At 36.3% G+C, this 23,872-nt stretch overlaps 1 protein-coding gene across 25 annotated transcripts in view; it reads left to right on the forward strand.

Annotated features, from left to right (window-relative positions):
• The window catches only part of DST (dystonin), a 299,843-nt gene extending 276,491 nt beyond the window's left edge, over positions 1-23,352 (forward strand). For 11 of the 25 annotated variants that reach the window (XM_062572885.1, XM_062572888.1, XM_062572887.1 and 8 more), the window contains 15 exons: positions 863-991; positions 4,470-4,613; positions 5,465-5,653; positions 6,458-6,587; positions 7,507-7,670; positions 7,963-8,125; positions 9,631-9,785; positions 9,963-10,037; positions 10,892-10,909; positions 13,933-14,050; positions 16,529-16,597; positions 17,351-17,550; positions 18,000-18,110; positions 20,802-20,925; positions 22,297-23,352. In XM_062572885.1, coding sequence (XP_062428869.1) covers positions 863-991; positions 4,470-4,613; positions 5,465-5,653; positions 6,458-6,587; positions 7,507-7,670; positions 7,963-8,125; positions 9,631-9,785; positions 9,963-10,037; positions 10,892-10,909; positions 13,933-14,050; positions 16,529-16,597; positions 17,351-17,550; positions 18,000-18,110; positions 20,802-20,925; positions 22,297-22,562 — 2,055 coding nt within the window. In that variant the 3' untranslated portion in view covers positions 22,563-23,352. Of the gene's footprint in view, positions 1-862; positions 992-4,469; positions 4,614-5,464; positions 5,654-6,457; positions 6,588-7,506; positions 7,671-7,962; positions 8,126-9,630; positions 9,786-9,962; positions 10,038-10,891; positions 10,910-13,932; positions 14,051-16,528; positions 16,598-17,350; positions 17,551-17,999; positions 18,111-20,801; positions 20,926-22,296 lie in introns of those variants that run through there. The other 14 variants (XM_062572890.1, XM_062572908.1, XM_062572901.1 and 11 more) reach the window with 5 other exon arrangements.
• The last annotated feature ends 520 nt before the right edge of the window (positions 23,353-23,872 follow it).

The following is a 23,872-nucleotide window of genomic DNA, read 5'->3' on the forward strand; positions in this document are numbered from 1 at the left end:
CCCTTCACAAGAAGTTGGAGGTTGGCACTATACCTACATGTTTTGTGCTTTATTAGAAAGAAGTAAATTTGTTTGCTAAAAGCTTGTTTACACTGACAGAAATACAGTGCACGATGAAATACATTGCAGAAACCCTTGAGCTGTGCTGAGTCCGCTCAGAAGCTAGAACAGTTACATGCATATTGGCTGGTACCAATCCCGAATGAATAGGTCCCTATGTTGGTTGCAAACCTGAGGTAATGTCTGCACAGTTCTGCACTATCAAGGTGTTTGAGCTTGAGTTGATTCTAGCTTGGGGCTCCTTATGTGACAGCAGTGTAACCACTGTGCACAGAATTCCTGCTTTGCATTCCCAGAATACTATATTCATCCAGCTGCCTGATCTCTCAGCAGATACAGTCCTGAGTACGTCAAACACTGCATCCAAAGGTGGATTTTTCCTGTTTTTTCCAATCATGAAAGGGTCAGTCACCAACAGCCTCTCAGCTGATTTTGCTTAACCAGTGATTTAGGCTATGCAGAAAATACAGTTCTCATCTCTCCAGCTGGTTCATGAAAGCACCTCGTGTATAATTCGTCAGCCTAAAGGCATGACGTTCTCAACTGAGCTGCACATGCACTATAGATGGCTAAAAGCATGAACAGGCTCTTAGACTTCCTACAGTTTTTTGAGAAGCATGAGATGTTTTACAGAAGCATGAAAATGTAGTACTGTATATCATTGACTTTTTAATGGAAAGTTAATGTGCCAGTACCGCTCCATGATAAGTGATTCCACATCTGGGCTAGGTCTCCTTATGTAAGCTGCACTGTGTCTGCCAGGTCCCCTCAAGAGTGACCATGCCGTTTTGTTTTTTAACAGGCAGAAGAATTCCACTCTGTGGTTCATGTTCTTTTGGAGTGGCTGGCAGAGGCTGAGCAGGCTCTTCGTTTCCATGGGGTCCTTCCAGATGATGAAGAGGCTTTACGTACACTAATAGAGCAGCACAGGGTATGCAAGAAAATAAAGAGAATCCTATTCATTATAATATATCTATTAGAGGGTGGAAATAAATGAAACAAAACAAAATCTACCTCATGTATTCAAATTCAGCATCCCTGGTTTGTCTTTGCAACTGTTTTTATAGAGAAATTAGAAATTTGCTAGATTTGAGCGTGTGGTGCTCATATATAGGGTGGATTCTCCTTTGAATCATACTGGTTTGCTAAGAAAATAGTTCTTAGCAATAAGAAATAATGAACATTTAGAAAGTAACGGTAAACATTTAGAAATGGATTTAAAAAACTCTGTGGAACAAATGCTGCCTGGCAATTATAACACAAAGTGTTAAGCTAGCAAAAATATCTGTTGTCTTCACAGTACTGAGCAAACCGCCCTATGCTTTTCCTTCAAGGTCATCTGTAAATGTCAGCAGCATGATGTTATCATCCATTAACCTTCTGTCATGCTGAAACACCATGCTGTCATGCTTCACATACATTAGGTACTGAAATATTGCAGTGCCATAGGTACTGCAGATACTATATTACAAGCTATCAAACTGACTCTGCAGTAATGAAATGGGAAAATGGCTGAGTGAAGAGCATAAGTAAAAAAAATAAAATAAATAAAATAGAGGTCATATCTTTCCTCTTTATACAAAAGGCTACACACGTTTGTGTCCACGCAAAACTCTTCTCAAAAATGAAGTAGTAATAGTACCAATAATGTAGTGTAAAAAAAAGGTGTCCATGATGTTATGGAACAAATGATAAATAGTAATGGATTTATTCATTACTGCTCTGAAGAAAGTTATAACAAAACTTGGAAATGGAAGAGCAAAAAGTATCTTGCTTTAAGTGAGTTTGGGAAGAGTATTATGCAGAATAATGCTTGCAGGGTATGGCTATCTAATGTTCATAACTTAGGATTTTTCAGGGTATTTAGACTTTAACAGTGTAAATTTTGAATTTTTCAGATTTAATTTAGGGCCATGGGAACTGGGTGCTATTCTTTAGTGGCAAATGTACATACATCTCAACATATGTTTATGTCATGGAGAAGTTGGCAGTAGCTATCAGGCGTTTCTGAAGTAATGAAATTGGACTTTTAGCTGCCTCTCCTTCACATCTGCTCCATTCGTTTCCTTTTATTATTTTGGTCTTCTGAGTACAGGGGAAAGAACTATCTGAATGAAATCTTGGTTCCACTGAAATCAGTAGAAAAAAAATGTTGGTAGTAATGAAATTTAAATTTCTGCAATTCATATGAACAAAATACTTCTATACAAAGTGTAGCCCCGTAATACTTAAATTTTTTTTAGTAGACTTTAGAAGATGTTCTTCCAATCACTTTTTCTTTTTAAAGGACAAATAATAGAAATACAGAAATTGTTGATCTCAGAAAAATTGTAGCACAGCTTCTTCACCACTCAGTAGAGATATACAACAAAATCATCCTGGAAACAAGTGGTATCTTCTCTTACGCCCATAACATTAATTTCTAAGGCACAGAAAAGAAAAGAAGGGACAAGGTAGTTCACTAGTATCATTGTATTGTATTGCTGCAATATTATTCTCAAAAAAGTACTAGATTACTATGACATTATTTACATAAATATGAAATGTGTCTTCCTTTTATAATCCACTTTTTATTTCCTCTAAAACAGTTCTAATGCATTTGGATCAAGCTATGTGTTGAAAGCTTTCTTTATTATAGTAGTTTATCCAAATTGTCCATCTTGTCCTTTATTTAGTTTTTTTCTTGAATACTGCACATGATTTAATGACTTCTACTTGTCCCTGGCAGAGAGGTTCTCTAACAGTCGGTATTGTCTCTGTATTGCACCTACTGAGATACAGTGGTTAAGTGCTTTAGTTAACGAGAGAGATGAATTTGGTCTCCCATCTCCTCTCTTGTGAATGTGTCTTGTGAATCGCTGCCACAGACTTCAGCACACTTAGTGCTGAAGCTTAATACACTGTATGCACTGCAGATTTAAATTTTGAGATATTTTAGTAGAGTCGTGTAAGGAATATAGTGTTGTGTGTGTCCATTTTCTTCTTGGCAGTCGCTTGTGTTGGTAATCTCTCCTTACAACCCACACTGATATTTCCAAAACCATTTTGAGCTGAGATACTGCAAGAATTCATGTGGTTTTATCACCACCAGAGAACTGGTACCATGACTTGTTCTTAAACTCTGCCATTAATTTAAACTTAAGTCAAATTCATTTAATACACAGCCTATCTATTCTAAGCTTTTTGAACATGATAGAAAATAACTTTTTTTCACACTTATTTCATAATACTTCCATATTTAACTTTTTTAATTCACTGGACAGTCTAATTATGAGTTGTCTTAGAATGCATTTTTACAATATATAAGTGACTCTGGATTTCCTAATATCACTTTCTAATGTGACTTAGCTTATCTTTAATTTGTGGAATCTAAAATAATCTTTTAGAGGAGGGAGAGAAGAAGAGTTAAGTTAAACTTTCAGAGACATGGCTCCCTTTTTTAGCCGAATTAAAGATGCTAAAGGATAATGAACAATTCCACTAGACCCTGAAAGATAGTGGCAGTGTGAGTTAAGGGACTCATAAAGACAAGCAGACTTGCACAAAATGTAGATGTAATAAATGTTATGAGATAACAAATGATGGAGATGCAAAATGTTTGGAATAACATTATTCCAAAAAATAGAAATGTGAACTATAGAAAGGATGGGAATTGCTAAGCCCATCAGGATTTTTCTTTTCTTTCTTCCTCACATTGATCTTTCCACCCCTTCCTCTTTGAAACTACCTAGGAGCATCAATGGCTACAAGCATGAGTACTCAAATTACAAACATTATTCTTCTGTTTTACAAGATTTTTCCCACGTGGCAGTAGCTTTGAAACTAGCTGGTTAATTAACAGTCTCCATCTCTCTCCCGTATCAGCTGCTGAGTTTTCCCATTTGTGTTAAGTTAGCAGAGCTGTTCCAGAAGTCCACTAGCACCTTGTCTGAGCATGTAATTATAGTTGGATATTTGCAGCCTCTGTTAGGAGCTTGGTATTTTTCTTATGAAGAATTACTGTAACTGACCAACATGCTAAGTCTTCTGAAGTATTGCCAGTAATTATTTTAACCACGCATAACTACTTTACAGCACTTCCAAATGATGTGATATCCTTTCTTTTTTAATAAGGGCATATGTACTCCAAATATGTACAGCATGTCAGGCTATTAAGGAATAACAGGTTGGGGTAAAGGTTTTAAAACTCCACTTAATACTTTATGTGGAATATGATTTTGAAATACTTTAAACTTTTCTCATAAAAATGAAACTTGCCTCTTACTTTTTTGTCTTGCCTACTGACTCTGTTCAAGGTTTGCGTGATCCAGAGGCCTGTGACCTTCTAGATTATCTGTTTACTTAAGAGTTACTCATTTTTCTCTTTCAACTTTGGCCACCATCTAATTGAAATTGTTGCTTCTGATTAGGAATTCATGAAGAAACTGGAAGAGAAAAAGGCAGAACTGAATAAAGCAACAGGTATGGGAGAAGCTATCCTGGCTATCTGCCACCCAGATTCCATCACCACCATTAAGCACTGGATAACAATAATCAGAGCCAGGTTTGAAGAGGTCAGTATATCTCAAGCCATCTTCATTGAAACAGTCTGTCTTTAGTTGCATAGCTGGCAGTTAACATGGATGTTATATTGAGAGGAAATGATCCAGCTGTTGAGAACTAAGCATTTAAAATTCCCACAGTGAGGGATGTGAATACCGTGCTTCTATAGGCTTCCTTTTAAAATTTAAAGGACTTAAGGAAATAAAACAGATGATCAAGTTTGTTTGTTTGTGTATATTAAAGGAAATACTGCTGGACACTTGCCATGTGAGGAAAACTAAAAGTTTTGGGGGAGAAACTTAAAATACAAGGAAAAAATGCAAGGCGGATTTGAAAATCATTTTCTAATTGCATTAGGGAGTATTTGAGTGCAGCTTAATCTGGGAGATTTCTGAATGATTTAAGCAGCTACAAGGAGGTCTCAGAGGCCACATGACACACCCAGCTGCTAAAGGTGGCATGTTGTGTGTGTATTAAGTTTAAAGAAAAACAAATGCTAATATTAGCAAAGTATGGCTTCGGGAATGCCCAAGAGGAAGACAGCCCTCCCCCTGGCTTGAGTCCTGTATGATTCACTAATTTATACATAATGTTTCATTACATAATGTTTCATCAAGTCCTTAGTAAGTTGCCAGAACTCATAGATCTCTGCAATTAACAGTACCTAGATTTGAAGATCTGTGACAAAGTGTGGTTGAACTTGGAATTTTAGACATTTAGCGCCTTTAGTAATCTGTCTTTGGTAATCAGGTATCAAGAAAAGTGGGAGGAAGATGTGGGTTTACAGTTAGTATGGCAATTTAAAATACTTTTCAAAGAATGCCAGATGTGCCAATTTTCATGCATTGATTCTTGTATTAAGGTATTAGCATGGGCTAAACAACATCAACAGAGACTGGCAGGAGCTCTGGCTGGACTTATTGCTAACCAGGAGCTGCTGGAAGCTTTGTTGTCCTGGTTGCAGTGGGCAGAGACTACACTTAATGAAAAAGATAAAGAAGTTATCCCCCAGGAGATTGAGGATGTTAAAGCGCTCATAGCTGAGCATCAGGTAAGGCACACTGAATGGCATGTGTCTCCTACACATTTCACAGCTGATGCTTACATCTCATTTTTGCTTCGTAATTGAGTGTGAATCTGCTTAGCTATCTCCTATTTTAATCCTTGAATCACTTTTTGGCTACTCGTGCATTCTATGTGTATAGGATGTGCTTGTGGTTTTTTCAATGCAAAGAGGTAAGAAGCAAAAAAATCCATTCAATATGGCATTGTTTTAAAAGCAAACCTAGAGCTCCCAGTAGGAACAAGGTTAATAATAATCAAAAAACTCACAACGTGAATTATGTTATAGTGCGCTGCCTTAGAACTAGTGCTGTAGTGTGGCTTTAGTGACTGGGTTTCAAAAATATGTTTTATGAAATGCCAGAGAGAGCTGCTGGTGCAGTGAATGCTCATAAGCATACCCCAGCTTACATACCAGAGCTTAGCTATCTCATTTCTGTGACCTGCAGTCTGCACAGGAAAGTACAGCTGAGAACTCATGAGTCAAAGATCTGTTGTACATCACCTCACCATACACAGTTAAGAAATCAAGGAGTTTGGCAAACTGTTTTTAGGTATAGGCTATGTTAAATAGCCAGGCTGTGTTGGTCCTGAAGTGTTACTAAAAGCTTATATTGCTGGTATTTCTTGCCTATGAAAAAGTACTTTATCTGTGGGGTTTTTGTGAGACTGGCATTATTAGAGTCTTTCAGTGCCGATCTTGTAACTTTGGGGTTTTGATATTGTATGTGTTTTTCATTCTTGTAGTCACTTTTGTGTATTGTTAATTAAAACAGCCTTTGCTTGATTGCAGACTTTCATGGAGGAAATGACCAGAAAACAACCTGATGTGGATAAAGTCACAAAGACCTATAAAAGAAAGGCACTTGAACCCGCTCCAGTACAATCTCATATTCCTGTCCTTGATAAGGGGAGAGCAGGAAGTAAGTAATGAAGTATTTTGGGGCAAGTCATATACACCATTACTCTGTCTATAAAGATGACAGATTATGAATAACCTAACAGGTATGATTAGCATCATGTGAAATGGGGTGAAATTCTCTCTTTGCTGATTTTTGTAATTATCATACATTTTTCATTGTGATGAAACTGCTTTTTATAGCAGATTGTGTGTTTAAATTACGCTAATAGATAAGATATGACCATGACACGTACTGGAATTAAATTTGTATCAATTCTTTCCAAAAATATAAAGAACATCATAGCATTCCAAAATTTGTCCATACCTCTTGAATTCATGTGTTTTATTGTATGTAGATTTTCGTGTGCTAATAAATCTCCAAGAATGTGCTCCGGTTGTTTGTTTGTTAGCCTACTGTTATCTAAAAGTGCAAATAATGTTTTTACACACAGATATAAGGACAAAATTTTGCTTTTACTGTCTGTGAAATTATATGGGAATTATATTAGGAAGTCTTCTGGTCAGCCAAGTTTAATGGAAGGTGAACCTTCAAGTTAGGAATTTGCTTTTTGTGTTTTATATATACTGATCTGTTGCATTTTTAGATATATTTCCCCATATATATTTGGAATCTGCTTCTAAAATCATGCTATTTACTTTTAAAGCTGTCTTAGAAAGGTTTTTTAAGATTTTATTTAACTTGTGCAGCTTCACTGGTACAGCCAGGAGTAGCTACCACAACTAGACAAAAGCTGAATAGTTTCACCACAACACTTTCCTGCCTAAGCAATGTCAAAAGTCTCATTAGAAAGAATCATACCAGAATTTGGGCTCATTATTTGTGACAGGAGAAGTAGTTTTAGGAAGGTCAAGTACCCTTCATATAAATGAGTATTTGTTTGAACTGGGTAAGACTTTTACATATTATTGTGTTTTAACAGGAAAGCGTTCCCCAACACCAGGCATTTATCCATCAGCAACCCAGACACAAATTGAAACCAAAAATCCAAGGGTAAACCTTTTAGTCAGCAAATGGCAGCAAGTCTGGCTTCTGGCCTTGGAAAGAAGAAGAAAACTTAATGATGCTTTGGACAGACTTGAAGAGGTCAGCAAAGGACTCTACAAAATATACATACTCTGCATAATTTTGTTTAACCCTGCATTTCCTGGATCAAACTGTAAACCTTCCACTTCGGTTATATGATATGGCTAGCTGAAAATACTTCGATATCTTCCCTTTAAAAGCTGTCATTCTTGTTGTAACTGAGTCAAAATTTTTAAGGATCTATACAAATGTTTTAAAGACTCAACTGTTTAAAAGAATGCAGATAGTGTATCTCATTGATTTTCTAAAATTACTCATTTCAACTGAAAAATTTCTTTCTCTTTTTATTAAGCTGAAAGAATTTGCCAACTTTGATTTTGATATTTGGAGGAAAAAATATATGCGGTGGATGAACCATAAGAAGTCTCGTGTGATGGACTTCTTTAGGAGGATTGATAAAGATCAGGATGGAAAGATAACAAGACAGGAATTCATTGATGGAATTCTTTCTTCAAGTAAGTTTTAAAATTAATGATAAGCTTCAAGACATCTCATGAAAACTTGTTGTCTATATAGTGTATACTACATGGCTTATATTAGAAGGTCACAGATATCTCCTTCGAAGTCATTGATTATAACTAATTTAGACTATAATTATTTTACTTTAAAATCTTTCTAGATTCTAGAAACTCTAGTTCTTAAAAACTCTCTTCCTTTGTGAATCAGATTACAAATGGCACATTTATGTTGTTGTCTAGTTAACAGTTTACTAGTTTTATGAACTCTGTCATTTCTATGATGCACTAGCCACTTCAGTGGTTACATTTCATTGAGTAGTCAGAATACTAAAACATATTATATAAAAGCTACAAATAATTTTCAAAAGCAGTTCTTATGAATCACATGATTTTTATTAAAGTACTTACTAAATGAATAGTTGCAATTACAGAAGGAAACAGTGTAATCTGTGAAACCAATGTTTGTCTTTTGTACTCAGGACTATGTATGTATACCTTTGTAATGTGGATCAAAATGTCAACAGATCAGAGCTAGGAAGGGGCTTCTCCTAGTTTTCTTTTTGGATTTATATTCCTTATGTATGTACATTTGGTGGTAATGTACACCTTCCGCATAGTGTCTGTACATGATCATGTTTTCCTTTAGGAATTGACTTGTAATAGATAAGGGCCTACTATTTAAAACAATCTTTTACCTTCAAGTCATGGAGACTTCTAGCATTAAAGATTCAGAACTGGGTTACTTTTAGCATCTTATGATTAAGTTTTTCTGTAGGAGAATATTGCAAAATAGGTATTTTTCTCCTGCTTTGGGAATGCAATAATGTAATCAATATGTATGCACATAGGTGTTTGACATGGGTTTGACATGGACTGACCAAAATTGAGAAAAAATCCCTAATACCACCAAGAGGTTATGCAGCTTACTCATTTAGCTCAGCTGGAATCAGCTTGTTTCTGCCAAATACCCATGATTTAATCCCTGTTGATGATCCTGAAATTTTCTTTGACCATTTCATAAAGCATATTTATGTAGGTTAATATTCTGCTGCTGATGAACTCGATCTAAAGAAGGGTTTCACAAAACATTGTCCATGTTTCTGAATTGGGAGGCCTTGCATTCCAAGTTCAGTTAGCATTAAAATTCTTGTGTGACCTTTCCTCACTAACAATTTATCTTGTTATCTCTGGTATTTTATGTGTTTTGGAGGTCAAGAATGCTATAAAAAAAATTCTATCTTATAGTTTCATCTGTGCCCTCTCTTGTGCATCGCTCCACAAGCCCCACACTATGATACTCATTTTTATACAAAACCTAGCTAACACAGGAGATCTTTTTCTCAGAAAGGTGCTTTTACTCCTTTGAATTTTGTAGGTGTTCTGATAAACATTATCTTTCATCTAGTTCCTCAAAACCTTTAAGAGCTGTGATAAAGCCTTTCATTGTAATGGGACTGAAAAGCAAAAAAATTTACCTTCTGTTGTTGTCTTTTGTCTTACAGAATTCCCAACTAGCCGACTTGAAATGAGTGCTGTTGCAGACATTTTTGATAGAGATGGTGATGGATATATTGACTACTATGAATTTGTAGCAGCTCTTCATCCAAACAAGGATGCTTACAAGCCTCTCACAGATGCTGACAAAATTGAAGATGAGGTACACTTTCTGCTTTCTTAGATAGCAAATACTATTCTACTGTAGTTTTTAATATTCTTAAATATTTGATTTTTCCTGTAAATATAATTTGTAATTTTCCAGTTACATAAGTCTCTCAAAAATGTGATATTAGCAGTGAAGTAATTACCAGTTGTGACTTTTTTTTTCCCCCCCCAGGTTACAAGGCAGGTAGCTAAATGTAAATGTGCAAAGCGATTTCAAGTGGAACAGATTGGAGATAACAAGTACAGGGTAAGTCTTACTAAGGACTTTCTTTGCCCTTTCAACTTAAAAATTCTCCATATGACATGGCTATGCAAGCAATTAGGTTATATTCATTTACAGAAATCTTATATGATGTTTTTCTTACTTTGTCTCAGTTTTGTATGAATTTTTATTAGAACATACAGGCTAATAATATACATAAATGCTGCTGCATTTATTAATTTTCACTGAAACTACAGAAAATATTTTCAATGTATGGGAATTTTCAAAAGCTAACTGCATACATACATAAATAAAACAGGTCCTTCAAATTCAAATTATTGTTTGAATATTCAAAGTGTTTCAACTGTAGCTGGTTTTCTTTAAGTGTCATAAAAACATTGACTGGTATTTTCATCTATGGTATTATGTTGTACTTCAAAATTGTTTGACCAAAGTGTATATTCTATCACTTTCACTCCTTACTTGCCATTTTATTGGAGCATACTCTTTGTTCACCTGTCGAAGTGCAAGCCATGTGCTAGATATCTGCAGAACAATTTAAATCACAGAAAAAACCCTCAAACATATCACACTGAAGAGAAGTATGTGCTACTCCTAGACTTAATAATCAGAACCAGAAATCAGATGAGAGATGTATTTTTTGGCTAAGAGAGCTTATTTAATACTCCTAGATGATTTTAAAAGACGACACAAACAGCAATGGGACAGAAACCAAGGCCTTGAAGTCTTCAGTCTCTGGAGAGCTAGCTACCTGCTCATCTCTGAACTAGATACTTTGTTTAGAATGTCTGATGTGTTAGTTTGCATGTGTTTAGAGTCATGTAGAGAATTTCCTGTAAACTAATCGTATCTTTCTTCCATTTTTCATTTCTTATCAGTTCTTCCTGGGAAATCAGGTATAAACCAGTGGAATGCGTTATGAAGTTTCTCTTTTTCTTTTCTTTTTTTTTTTTTTTTTTCCTCCCCTGCTAATGTGTAGTGATTTAAGCTTGCAATGGTCAGTCCTCTTGCCATCCTTTCATCTTCAGCTAATTCATTGCTGGTCAGCTGTGGTATTCCTTTAAATGCTATGGAGCATATCTTTTTTGAGGAGCCCCACCGCCCTGCTTTCTTTGACCATTTTTTCCATTATGGAGATTACTTTTAAAGGAACCAGATAATGGTCAACAGCAATTCATGTAGTAAAACTCTTGGACATTTAAAGTGTAATTTTAAAATAATTTTTATCAATTTTCAGTTCTGTAGCAGAATACCTCAAGATACCATGTTATGTATTTTAGGTTAACTGATTAAGCCTGCTCACATTAAACGCAGATCCCAATACGATGCTATTCATTTACTGCAATTCAAGGTGAAAAAATACTCACTTTGAAAAAAAGCCCTGTGCAGTTAAGCAGTCCGATTCAGAATCTAGTTGATAGTATATTATATGTTAACAAAGTGAATTATTAAATATGTATTTTGGAAATAGGAAAAGTAAACTTGGTACTCCAATTTAGACTGCTTCCTATTCCAAAGTGTTTCCAAAGACTATGGCAAATCTGTGGTGTATAGTAGTTGTGTTTTTACAAATACTGTTTCTCTACTGCTTGTCAGTTGGGTCATCAGTGAATCAGGTTGCAGTGGTACCCTACAGAGAGACAGGGAGGAAATGCTCAACACTGCTCACTTACTCCTGTGGTATATACTGATACACAACTTTTAACCTGCTAAATCTTGCTTTCCTGATAAGAATGGAAATGACTTGCCCAAACGGTACCTGATATCATTAGTATTTTATTTATGTTCTTTTAAAAGCAACAATATATAAGATCCATTTTGGATATACTACTGTTAGCAACAATCACCATTTCAAATCTAGGGATGCTGCAGATGCAATTGTTGCATTCTCAGTTACTGACAAAGGCTGCTGAAGTATAGAAGAAAGCACAAAGTGCAGTGCATAATCTTTCTGCGTGTCTCAATATATCTAAATGACATTTTAAAGTGTCTTCCACATATAAAGCCTTGATTTGAAAGTGATGTTAATTCTCTTATTTGAGATCACAGATCTGCAATTTGGGTAGCATCTAACTTTTACTGGTGCAAAACAGCAACACTGCAAAAAGCAACTACAGCAGCTTGGCTAAGTTTTCTCTAGGACAGTGATGATACATGGCTGTCATCAAGAGCAGAGGTTTTTGTAATTTAAACTAGACTTCCTCTAAATATTTATCCTAATGTTTGTACTTCTGATTTTTAATCATTTGAAACAATAGTAAATATTGTTCAAGGAAAGTTGATATCCAGCCTATTTTAATAGGGAAATGGTCTGAGTTACTGTTAGGAGAAATGCCTTGAGAGATGCCTCTGTGCTATTCTCCAAAAGCTGTCTAAATTAACTACAGCCTAGACAGTTTCCAAAGGATACTGTGTTTCACCCTTGGTCTAATTGTCTGACAGTTTAAATGGAGAATTAAGCTGGAATTGTGTGGGAGAAGAAGAGGAAAGAAAAGAGAATCATTTAGCATTTCTAGGAAAAAAAATCTCTTTTGAAACAAGCCAATGAAAATAAATTGCATAGATCTGGATGCCATTTTTTGTTTCTTTGTTTTACATGTGTGAAGAGGTTCCTTATTAAGCACATATTGAACACATTGTAAAAAAGCCTTTACAGATAACGCTTATTCAAATTTTCTCATTTATAACAAAATTTTTTATTGCTAAGTGGCAAGCTTTGCTTTTGTTTGGTTCCTAAAAGTAATGTTCCTTTAATCTTATTCTCTCCTTGGCTTAAGTAGTATCAAACAACTAAACTTATTTGACAAGTTGGTAGCACATTTTTGTGATTTTCATTTAAAGCATTTCAGTCCCCTCACTGGAGCAAGTAGGTATGCTGGACTATGGTCAGCCTTCTCCAAGGGTCAAAGATTTTTCCAAAGATACGTATTTGACTTGGTTTCACAAGCGCTCTGCATACTTGCGTGTCAGTACACTGCACTTGACCTAATGATATGATATCAAATAAATGTTTCAGTGGCATCATCTAAAAGGTACTGAATTTTTCTGGTTAGCTTTTGTGAGATCATGAGGTCAACATTTTGATCACTTTTTCTTCTGGATCACTGATCCAGATTTAAACTGAGATACTTCATAAAGGTTTTGTTATGGAGTATAGAAGAGCAAAAGATACCTTTGGTCTAGCCATCATCCCAAAGGAAGAATTGGCTAGTACATGCCAAGAGTTAGTATGAAACAGGCTTTTTGTGCATGTTTGAATTCTGAAGAACCTCAGTGTGTAGACAGAGAAGTGACAAGTAGCTTATAAAAAAGGACAACTACAGGAGCTAAAGATCACTCATTGCTCTCTTAATGTTTCCTTCTCTGCATGGACCTAGCTATATGTGAGCAGTACCAACACTATACCTGAAACAATCCCCAAAATGAATCAGTTGTTGGAACAGTGCAATGCTCTTGTAATGAATTGAATTGCCAGCCCACTTACTGATCATTTAAAGCAATACTGCCTTCTTTTCAGCTGACTGCATTAAAAATTAGATGGTTGCAGAAGAGTTTGCTTAAGATTTTAATAATGAAATAATGCAAATAAGTCTTAATTTTCACTAATGTATATCATAATCAATTAAATGACTGTGTTACTAATTTTGCTTCCTTCATAAAATCAGAGACTTGAGAATCAAGCACAAAATTAAACCTGAGATTCTTTCTTACCATCCTGCCATTTCCTTTGGAATAATGCAACGGCATTTGATATGATATCTTAACAGCTTCAATAATCTGCCTAAATAAATCAGAGTTTTTAGCATTTACTAATAATTAAATATAAACTTCTAAAAAGTCTTTTAACCCATCAGCACTGAAATGCATCTGTTATCTTTTAAGAATGAAAGCCTCAGAATATTGTTTTATCTTATTGCAGTTTGGTGACTCTCAACAACTGCGGCTTGTTCGTATCCTAAGAAGTACAGTCATGGTTCGTGTTGGAGGTGGCTGGATGGCACTTGACGAGTTCTTGGTGAAAAATGATCCTTGCAGGGGTATGTAACAAGACTGTTAAAATGGACATGAGATAATTATTTGGATACAGTCTCTGTCAAGAGTAGTATTGTTCTTTGTCTCAAATTAGAGATTGAATTGTATAAAATGCCAGTCCTGTAAACACCAACCCATTAAATGTCCCATAATGTTCTGTTTTTGTAAACTTTAAATGCTGTGGTTCAGATCCTGTTCACTTGCACTGACATATGTCTAGAATAATTGCGGTGTCTCCTGCGCAGTTCCTCCAGTTTCAGAGAGGTTTGACTAAAAATTGAACTTAGCCCAAACAGAGTTTACAGCATGGAAGCTGCTTGTATGACTTAGCAGAAATAACACACAGAAATGTCTAATAAAATCCTCCCAGCAGAAGAAAAGTTTTAACACCGTAAATCAAAATAAGGCAATCAAATCAAAAAGAGTAACAAGGAGAAAAAAAACCTCTGTCCAGAGGCTGCATGCAGGCTCTCATGCTCTGCCTTTGTAGCCCTGACTTTTCACTGGCATTCTCCCCGGAACTACTTTGCAGAGCCCTGGACCTTGTACGAAATGAGTGGAAAATGCTCTGATCTGGAAGACTTTGTTCTAGGGAAGTAGGCAGTGGTCTATCTCCATGCCCTTTAGGGCAGTTATATCAAATGCATTGTTTTATCAGCAGAGAGCAACTTCATGGCAGATCTCCTATCAAGGCAGCCTACCTCTGTCATGTGGAAGTAGGCCCTGTCTGACACCATTCTTGGAGGTACAAGGGAAGACAGAAAGACACAACCAGTTGTGGAGGTGTAGGAGAGATGCAAGTCAAACTTGGAGTTGAGGGGAAGGTGTTAAAAAAAAAAAAGTGCAAAAAGTACATGACTATTTTTGTTCAGAGTGAGCTAATATTGTGTAACTAGTAATTCTATCCACTTAGCTAGCAGTGTTAAATTCACTCTGATTTACTTAAAGCTTCTGTAGAATTACAATCAATATTGTATCAGTGTGAGAACAGCACAGAAGAGTTCAAGCAGAGGGAAACAACTTGGGGAAGACTGAAAGATCGCTTGTCCTACAGACCCTATCCTGGTGACATTGTCTGACACAGCTTCAGCTTTTGGGATTCCAGACACTTAGATACAGACCTTGAGCAGGTGAACAGCCTGCATTTGTAGCAATTGTCATGGAAAGATAAGAATATTAAATGAAAAAAGAAGCTACCACAGAACCCTGTAAGGACTGACCAAAGCGTGCCTCTCAGGCTTAGACTTTTGCCCATGAGCATAAAAGGCACCCATAAAACTTCTTGTAAGGATCATAAAGGAATTATCTTAACCAGCATAGGAAAAAATCCCTGTGATGTCATCTGTTTTTTTCAGTAATATTAAAAATCCTTTTGCTTACCAACATACTGTATATATAGACTATTAAATAAATGTGATAGTACCATTACATATATTAGTCCAACCTCTATTGGTGCTGGACCACAGGCTAAATTGAAATTTAGCACCTGATTCTGTACCTGCTACTATTGTGCAGACATTTATGCCTGCAGACCCATCCTTACTTTATAGCATTTTACTTCTATTTCTCAAAAATGCAAGGTAGTAAAAAATTAAATGTGCCTTATATGAAAATAATGTGCTTCGTTAAAGATTTAACTTGATTATTTTTGATGTATCCTAAACATTTTTCTCAGCTCTATTGACAGGAAGACTGTTATTTTGCATCCTATGTTGGCTGACATTGACAGCTACAATAATTAATAGCCATCTAAGTAATTGATTAGTAGTCCTTATTATTCTAAGCTCAGATAAAGAGGCCTTCAGAACTTTATTCACTGGCTCTTCCCTCCCCTCTTCTTTAACAGACCTTGTATTTTATGTACCACTGTAATATTTGCTATCGTACCTTACCCCTTTTTCATGGGAAGTGCATCAGCAGGTGCATAAGTCAACATAAAGGGTTGAAGGAATACTAATCTCTATTAAACTAGACACTGGAAGTTGTACACAGGTACATAACCCTAGTCAGGATACATAATCCTGTTGAAGGCAGTGATTGAAAGTAGCCATTGATGTCAGTGATGCAGGTTCAGTCTTTTCTTTAAGCACTTTGTGCAGGAAATCTGCATTTCCACCAAGAGCTCCTCCTGTATTAAAATAATTCACATTTCAAAGAAAGAACTCTTTGACAAACAGCTTAGAATGTACTGAGCCTAGTTATATAAAACAATTTTAGCTTATATTATTTCTTTATGTCAGCAGATAAGTGTGTCTGTTACAGAAGTATCCCAGGGACTACAGCTGAGTCTATTGAAGCGCTATTTTCTTTTTTGCTTAGGGGAACTTTAAGAGTTCATCTCAGAGCACTTAGAGCTTTTGCTCTGAGTTCTGTCTTTTGGCGTCGTGCTCTGAGTCTCTTGCATATGCAGCTGCTGTACTTGATTTCTTCTCCTGCTAATGATTTTCTTTAATGTGACCCATATCCTGTATCATTTTTTCTAGTTCATCATCACGGGAGTAAAATGTTACGTTCGGAATCAAACTCTTCAATTACCACTCAGCCTACTATAGGTTGGCAAACCCCTCTCTTTGTCTCCTCTTCTTCTCCTTTCTCTTCATTTCCTTCTACTTTTTGAATATATGTATTTTTAACAATATGCTTCACCCATCACATTTAGCTTGATGTGTTTCTACATGGGCTGGTGCTTTGCGAGCTAATTTCTTTTAACACGCTTGAAGAGTGTTTCAAAAACAGTTGTCATTCAAACTGACACAGTTAAATGCTAATATGTCTTGCATCTATTCTTTTGGAACATTCTCTCATATGTGTTTGTGTGTGAGTGCTTAGCCACCAATTACTTCATTATAGTTTTGAATTTATGTTCATCATTGCATGTTGCCAAACTACATCATTTCATAGTTTAGAATAAATATATTTGCTGCTTTCCTGTAATTCGTACTTAGCAATTTCTTCTGGAACATCCAAGCAAGTATTATTTATTATGAGTGGCTGTAGAATTAGCAAAACTGTTCATCAGGTTGTATCTATGTATTAATAGTTGATTGATAACAATGATTTAGCACGTTGAGCATTCCATTATCACGCTGACTTCCTTTGACAGTGGTTCATTCCTGCTGGCATAAAGTATTAGAATAAGCAAGTTCTGCATATAAACTCTTCTGTGTCCAAAATAAATGCATTGCACAGTAATGCATTTTATTTATCCTTAAAATGTGTTGGAGTTGGCATGGCAAAAGTCAATAAACAGCCCTGTGACAATCTTCATATCTGACTAAATCAACACTTTTTTTGATGTGCTGCAGCTAAAGGGAGGACAAACGTGGAGCTGCGTGAAAAGTTCATTTTGGCAGATGGTGCCAGTCAGAGCATGGCAGCTTTCCGACCGAGGGGCCGTAGATCACGACCCTCTTCAAGGGGTGCTTCTCCCAACAGATCTACATCGTTGTCAAGTCAGGCTGGCCAGGCAGCAGCCCCACAAGCGGTTGCTACGAGTACACCCAAGGTAAAGAGAAACATACAAAACTATACTGGTTAACCAGTGGGGTGCAGACAGTTTCTGGCTCAAGCAGCACAGGTGCTTTCATTAGCCGGTAGGGAGGAAGTATCTCAATTTTATGTCATTGACTCAGAGGATCTGAGAAATGTTTTCAGTGTACTTCCTCTAGTGCTATTCTTTTGGAGCACTGAAATAGAAGAATTCTTTACATTGTAAGGTGCTACAAGAGCTAACTGGCAATTAGGGAATATGCTCTGAAAGAGCAAAGAACCTTTCCTTTTAATTTAAGAAATAAGCTCTGCCATCACCACTTCTCAGAACATTTGTCATCAACTCTTTCTGCTTAGTTTTTATTTCTATTATGAGATTTGATCTTCCTGTAGCATGGGTATTCTCCATGACATTGTTTCCCATCTACTGTCCTTCATATTTTGATTTACCATTGTTTCATACAGACACCCCATCATTTAACACGCAACTATGGTAAGCCATGGTTGACAAACAGCAAAACGTCAACTCCTTCTAAGCCACCAGAATCTTCAGACTATCAAGGGTCATCTGCAGAGGTACAGTAAGGACAGAGATCCTAGTCTAATGACCTTACTTCACTAAAACTGTCACTTCACTAACAGTCACTAGAGTTTCAGTGCTTCAGAGCTTCAGAATCCCTTGCATATTAGTACATTGTCTTTATTTTAGGCCTTTGTGAAATTCTTTCTTTCCTTTCATTTTTTTTTTCCTCAGTCTTTCTTTGATGTTCTGTTTGTTCTGTTTTTTGAATTTTAGGAAAACTCAGCCTCAGTGAATTCATGTTTAAAGTACAAATGATTAATAATAAATCAGAGAGTTGTACTTAAGAGTATGTAATGAACTGTATGAGTACCTATAAAAAATCCTTTTCTTTATATAACATTTCATATACTTCACAGATTATCAACTTGAAGGAGAATTTTAAGAAAAGACAATGTACCATAATATTCATGAACTACAGGAATGAGATTAAAAAATTATGATCTCCAATATAAAAATCACTAAAAGAAGAAATACCTAGTCACTGTGAGCAAGATGGCACAAAAGACTGACTGTAGTAGATAAATCTTTCCAGCACTTGACAGCTTAGTTTAGGGGGATAATGACCAATTGTTGCTCTAATAAGATAGCTATTTGATGACTTACAGGAAATGAGCTTTGGTCTTATTTCCAGCCAATCAGTTACAGAGAAATTGCTAGCATAGCAAATAGGATTGTACTGGCAATCAAACTGAATGACCAAAATTTGAATTGGCTTGGAGCCAAAGCGTCTTCTCTAATGTCGTTACAGTCAGTGAAAAGATTGCAGCTTGGTCAGACTGCAAATTGACTTTTCAGTTGTCAAAGTTATCCTTGCCCTGGGTTAGATAGATAGCTTAGTGCAGGAAAGCTTGCTCTGCCATCACCTCTGTTGCATCTGTCCTTCAAATCTACACTTTGACTTGTATTGCTATTCATTTGACACCTTCCAGTGCTAAGTTTACATAACCTCTCCGTGGCTTTAAGATGCATAACAAACTTTTCACTCCTCCTTTCTGTGTGAGTGGGTGTGTTATTTGTGTGCACTGCAGGCATCTGTATATCCAGCACACTGGACTATTGCTTGAAATGATTACCACACCACAAAGTTGAATCAATTGTCAGTTTTTAATATACTCTTACTTTCTTTGATCTCTTAGATGGTAACTAAATTACAAGGTTAATTGATGGTACCTTAAAGATTCATGAGGAATGTGCACGGTTTACAGGCATTGAAAGCTGTCTCATCTTTATTAAGTTACACTGAACTGAAAATGGTTGGCACTGATTTCAGATATGGACACTATTTTTCACCTGTTCTCACTACTGTGTATAGTTTCAGTGAGCTTCTATCATACAAAAATCCATGGTTTAAGATTATAAATGGAGCAAGTGGGGTTGGGTCAGCTTCAGTGGATTTCTGATACATTCAGAAGTATTTTCTATCCCTAAGAGTGGTTATGTATGGCAGTGTAGACTGGTTTTAGGGCCAAACTGAAGAACAAGCTCTATCTCTTTTTCTTCTTGGCCTAGTGACTCTGTGCCAGTCTCTTCTACAAAGTGCAACAGCGTTTACTGGGTAATGAAGAGAGTTGCCTTTCTCGCTATGTTCCCAAGTAATCTCTGTGTAGCAGAGATTTCCAAGGTATGGCCACCTGGACACTCGTAGGTTGTGAAGCCTTTATACTTGGCTTTGAAAGAGAGTTCAGTATTGTGACCATCCCTGTCAGAAAGAGCCTGTCTGCTCTGTATGCTTTTTTTTCCAGATGTGCCAGAACTGGCCCTACTGGCAAAGGGCCAAAAGCATCTGCCAAGCAGGTCCTCTGTTGGGCCTCCTCCCTGTTCTTAGCTCTAGGCGGCTCCCAGTGCACAGTGCTGAATCTTCATTTTTAGGTACCTAATTCTACCCTAGACTGTATGGGGATCAAAGACACAAAACACAGGATGCTCAGGTCTAGGCCACCAAAAGTGCTGAATTCATCATTGCATTTTTTTTTGATAGTTCCTTAGTATTTTTATGTTGATTTAATTAATACAATTACTGTAGTTTTCCACTTCTTTGGAAGGAAATTTTAGATTTGAGGATTTAATTCTCATGACTTTGAAAGACTAATAGGACTAACAGCAAATCAGGGTCTCATTCCAAAAACCAGAAAAGAAGCAAGCAAAGCAAGCAGAGACATTTCTGAGAATGTACTGACAGCAAGAACTTTCTGAATTTTTTTTCTTTGCTGCAAAAGGGTTTGAAATCTTGTTGTTTGGTAATTACAAAATTGAAATAAAGGTATTCATCATCTATAACTGCAGTCAGAATGATACATGAATCAGTTTTTGTACACAAAAACCTTAGCCACTTGTCTCTTTTAGGTTAAGTCATGTACCATCAAGTAATCTTATGTTTGACTAATTAGAAGTTGGCAGCCTTTCTCTTCTTATATATGAATTGTTACATACATAAAGAATGCTAAAATATTAATGCCAAGCAGACTGTTGGGTGTTTGTTTTTTGGACATTTGGACTACTTCAAATACTAACTGCTAAAGCAATGTTCAAAACTGCTCACATCACAAAAATTTCCTTCAGTGACACACCAGTATTTTAGATTCACAGTTAATGTTAAGATGATCGTATGCCAAGCTATCTGCTGCTTAATACTAGACTTTATCTTCAGTAGTGGCAATTGAAACAACCATACCTTTTTTTCATAGGGAACACCAATTCAAGGAAGTAAACTCAGACTGCCAGGGTATCTATCAGGGAAGAGTTTCCACTCTGGAGAAGACAGCGGCATACTGTCAAAAGCAGCTACCAGAGTCAGAGCTCAGTTTGCAGGTGAGTGTCTTAAGAGCTTGATCTACTGATTGCTAAAGCTATGCTTTTCCCACAAAATACTATGGGGCACGTTAGGGTGGGAGGAAGATGTGTTAGAAGAGTTGAAGGGGTTGTAGTTGTGCTGTCACCACATTAGTATTGCTGATGGTGCATATAATAAGAATAATGCTCCTCCATTCACACAGTTCACAGCGCTGTACAGCAGGTACATTGACCCTGGTTGTACCACGTAGTGAACAGCAAACTTCTTGACCATGGTATGTCCAGTGTATCCCCCTAAGGAACTAAGAAAGAAGCATTTACTTAAAAACAAAGTGTTAAGTCTTGACAGTATCCAAATTATGCTCAAATGTGATGGAGGGTAAGTGGCCATTTTACCGTAACTTTGTTTCTTCTGAAAGAAGAACTGTAGGTAGCATCTGTAGATGACCTTATTAATAGAATATCCCATCAAGAGTTTTAAAACTGTATATAAAACCAGGAAGTAGTGAAGCTGTGCTCTTCTGGGGGCCTCAGAACAGCTCTGCACAAGGGAAAGGGGTTAGATGGTTAGAACAGAAGATAGAATTACTGGCTTTCCCTCTAGTCTTAAGCTCTGCAGAGTACTGCATGTTGAGTGGTACTGAAAAATCCTGTTCAAATAGCATGCATCTTTCATGTTATTACTGATTAGAAAAAAACGAACCACCTAAGATTTCAGTTTCAACTTGACATTCTTTGTATATGCAGAGAACAAGGTTTGTCAGGATCAGAAAGATTCAATAAACAATTAGAGAAAAGCCACATTAATGTTTTTCTGTCTAAGATTCTTGTGTTGTTTTTTCTTCATGGCACGTTGTTTGGACAGGCTTTCACTTTAGCAGGCTCGTAGAGAGCTCATTTACTCATTCCTTTGATTGGGCAGTGTTTTCCCTCCCTTCGTGTGGCTTTCAACTATATGATTTTGATTTAAAAAATCAAGTACACATTTACACATTTAAAAATAGAGCACATTTTCATCAGTATCAAAGATATATTCAGAAACGGTATGTTGAATTCTTGATTCCTGGCTGAGAAAATGGTAGAGAAAGGGCTGTTTAGTAAACATACACTGCATGTCTAATAGATCGAGGAAAGTTGCCACGATAATACGTTTTTATGAGATGGGCTAGTGACTGAATTACCTGTGTCTCAGCATTTGATCTCTCATTTCCTTCTCTTAGTGGGAGATAACAGCATTGTTTTATGCTGTTGTTTAATATCAAGGGGAACTCTGATATCATCTAGTTTGCCTGGCAGAGGTCCAAAGTTTAGTTTGTGCACTAACTTCTGGAACTGCCAAAGATACGCACGCTCTTTCCATCCTTACCTGTAGTACTTTTCTTTTTCCAGAAACCAGAAGAACTCCAAGTAGACCTGGAAGCCGAGCAGGAAGCAAGGCTGGCAGCAGGTCAAGTAGCCGCCGAGGCAGTGATGCATCTGACTTTGACATTTCAGAAATCCAGTCTGTATGCTCAGATATGTCAGAGACTGTTCCTGCTACAAGCAGACCGACACCCCGAGCAGGTTCTCGGCCAGGATCAGCCAAGCCTTCTAAAATTCCAACTCCCCAAAGAAGGCCACTAGCCAGCAAATTGGACAAGTCCTTGAAGAGATAATATGATTGGCTCCATAAAGGTCTTTTCCTTTTGCATTAAGTATTTAAGTTTGTAAGATGTAAAATATTATGTAGAAATTATTGTGAAATATCGCAAGAGGTGGATTTTTAATTCTGCAGATGGCCTTATTTGTGTATTTGTCTTCTTATTTTATGTGTATAATTTTTGTCAGATTTGTTTTTTGTTTATGCCATATCCTATGAGAAGGGGGGAGAGTTTTAATGTAAACTAACAATTGTACACAGTAATGTGTAGAAAGTACACTAAAAATAATTACAGAATGTACAGTGTACTGAATGTACAGTAAGTCTCTGCAACCTGAAAAAAATAGGTCTATCACTATGTCATTAGTCAACAGTAACGGATACCTCATGATTTTTCTTTAAAAAAGAAAAAAAGAAAAAGCCAAAAGACACAATTACACATTTTGATCTAACTAAACAAACACTAAAGGATGTATGTCAGAAGTACTAAGGAATACAAGAACACATTCACAATACCCTTATTTATACAGCTCTCTCAGAGAACTCACAGAGTTAATTAAGCACTTGCCAGTAATATGATACTCCAATACTTTGCAGCATTTCTGTGCCATTGCTTTCAGTGAGGCCAGACACATTCTGGATATTTGAACTATTATTCTGTAAGAATATCAATATAAAGTGCATTCATGTAAATGTGAGGTTTTCTTTTGCTTGAGTGGATGGTAGCACTGTATCATTGAACTCATTTTGTATCAAAGCAATTTTGCTTGCAGAAAGCTCTGAAATAAACATGTCCCTTAACTTTATTTCTATTGTATTTCTTATTTCACAGGAAGATCATTTTCTGCATTATGTTTTAGGGAATAAATCATTTTAAATGACCAGTAATTACCCTAGGAACATACTTTAATATAATTTCCAATTATCTGCAATCAGATTTTGGTTAGCTACTGTATTTGTTTAATAAAACACTAAACTGCACATATCAGATCATATGAAATTATATGTAATTATTGTGTGTTGACAATTATTTTCTCCATATTAAAATGTGATATTTCTATACAATGCATGAAAAGAAAGGCATAAAGAGTAATTCTTGTTAGTGAAATACTTTTGCCATACAGGGATTCTTTTAAAAGGATTAATAATAGTTTATTTTCAATTAAAAAAAAAAAAAAAAAAAAATGCACCTTCAAGTAAAAGTGCTGTAGAACAGCTAGGTAGGTACTGTAGTAAATAGTGACAGAATCCCTAGAAATTCAAGATGTTCTTTGATAATATCAGAAAGATCCACTTTTGAACAATATGTTAGACTAGTCTAAATCT

This window comes from Rhea pennata, chromosome 3 (genome assembly GCF_028389875.1).
Source record: "Rhea pennata isolate bPtePen1 chromosome 3, bPtePen1.pri, whole genome shotgun sequence".
Taxonomy (NCBI): domain Eukaryota; kingdom Metazoa; phylum Chordata; class Aves; order Rheiformes; family Rheidae; genus Rhea; species Rhea pennata.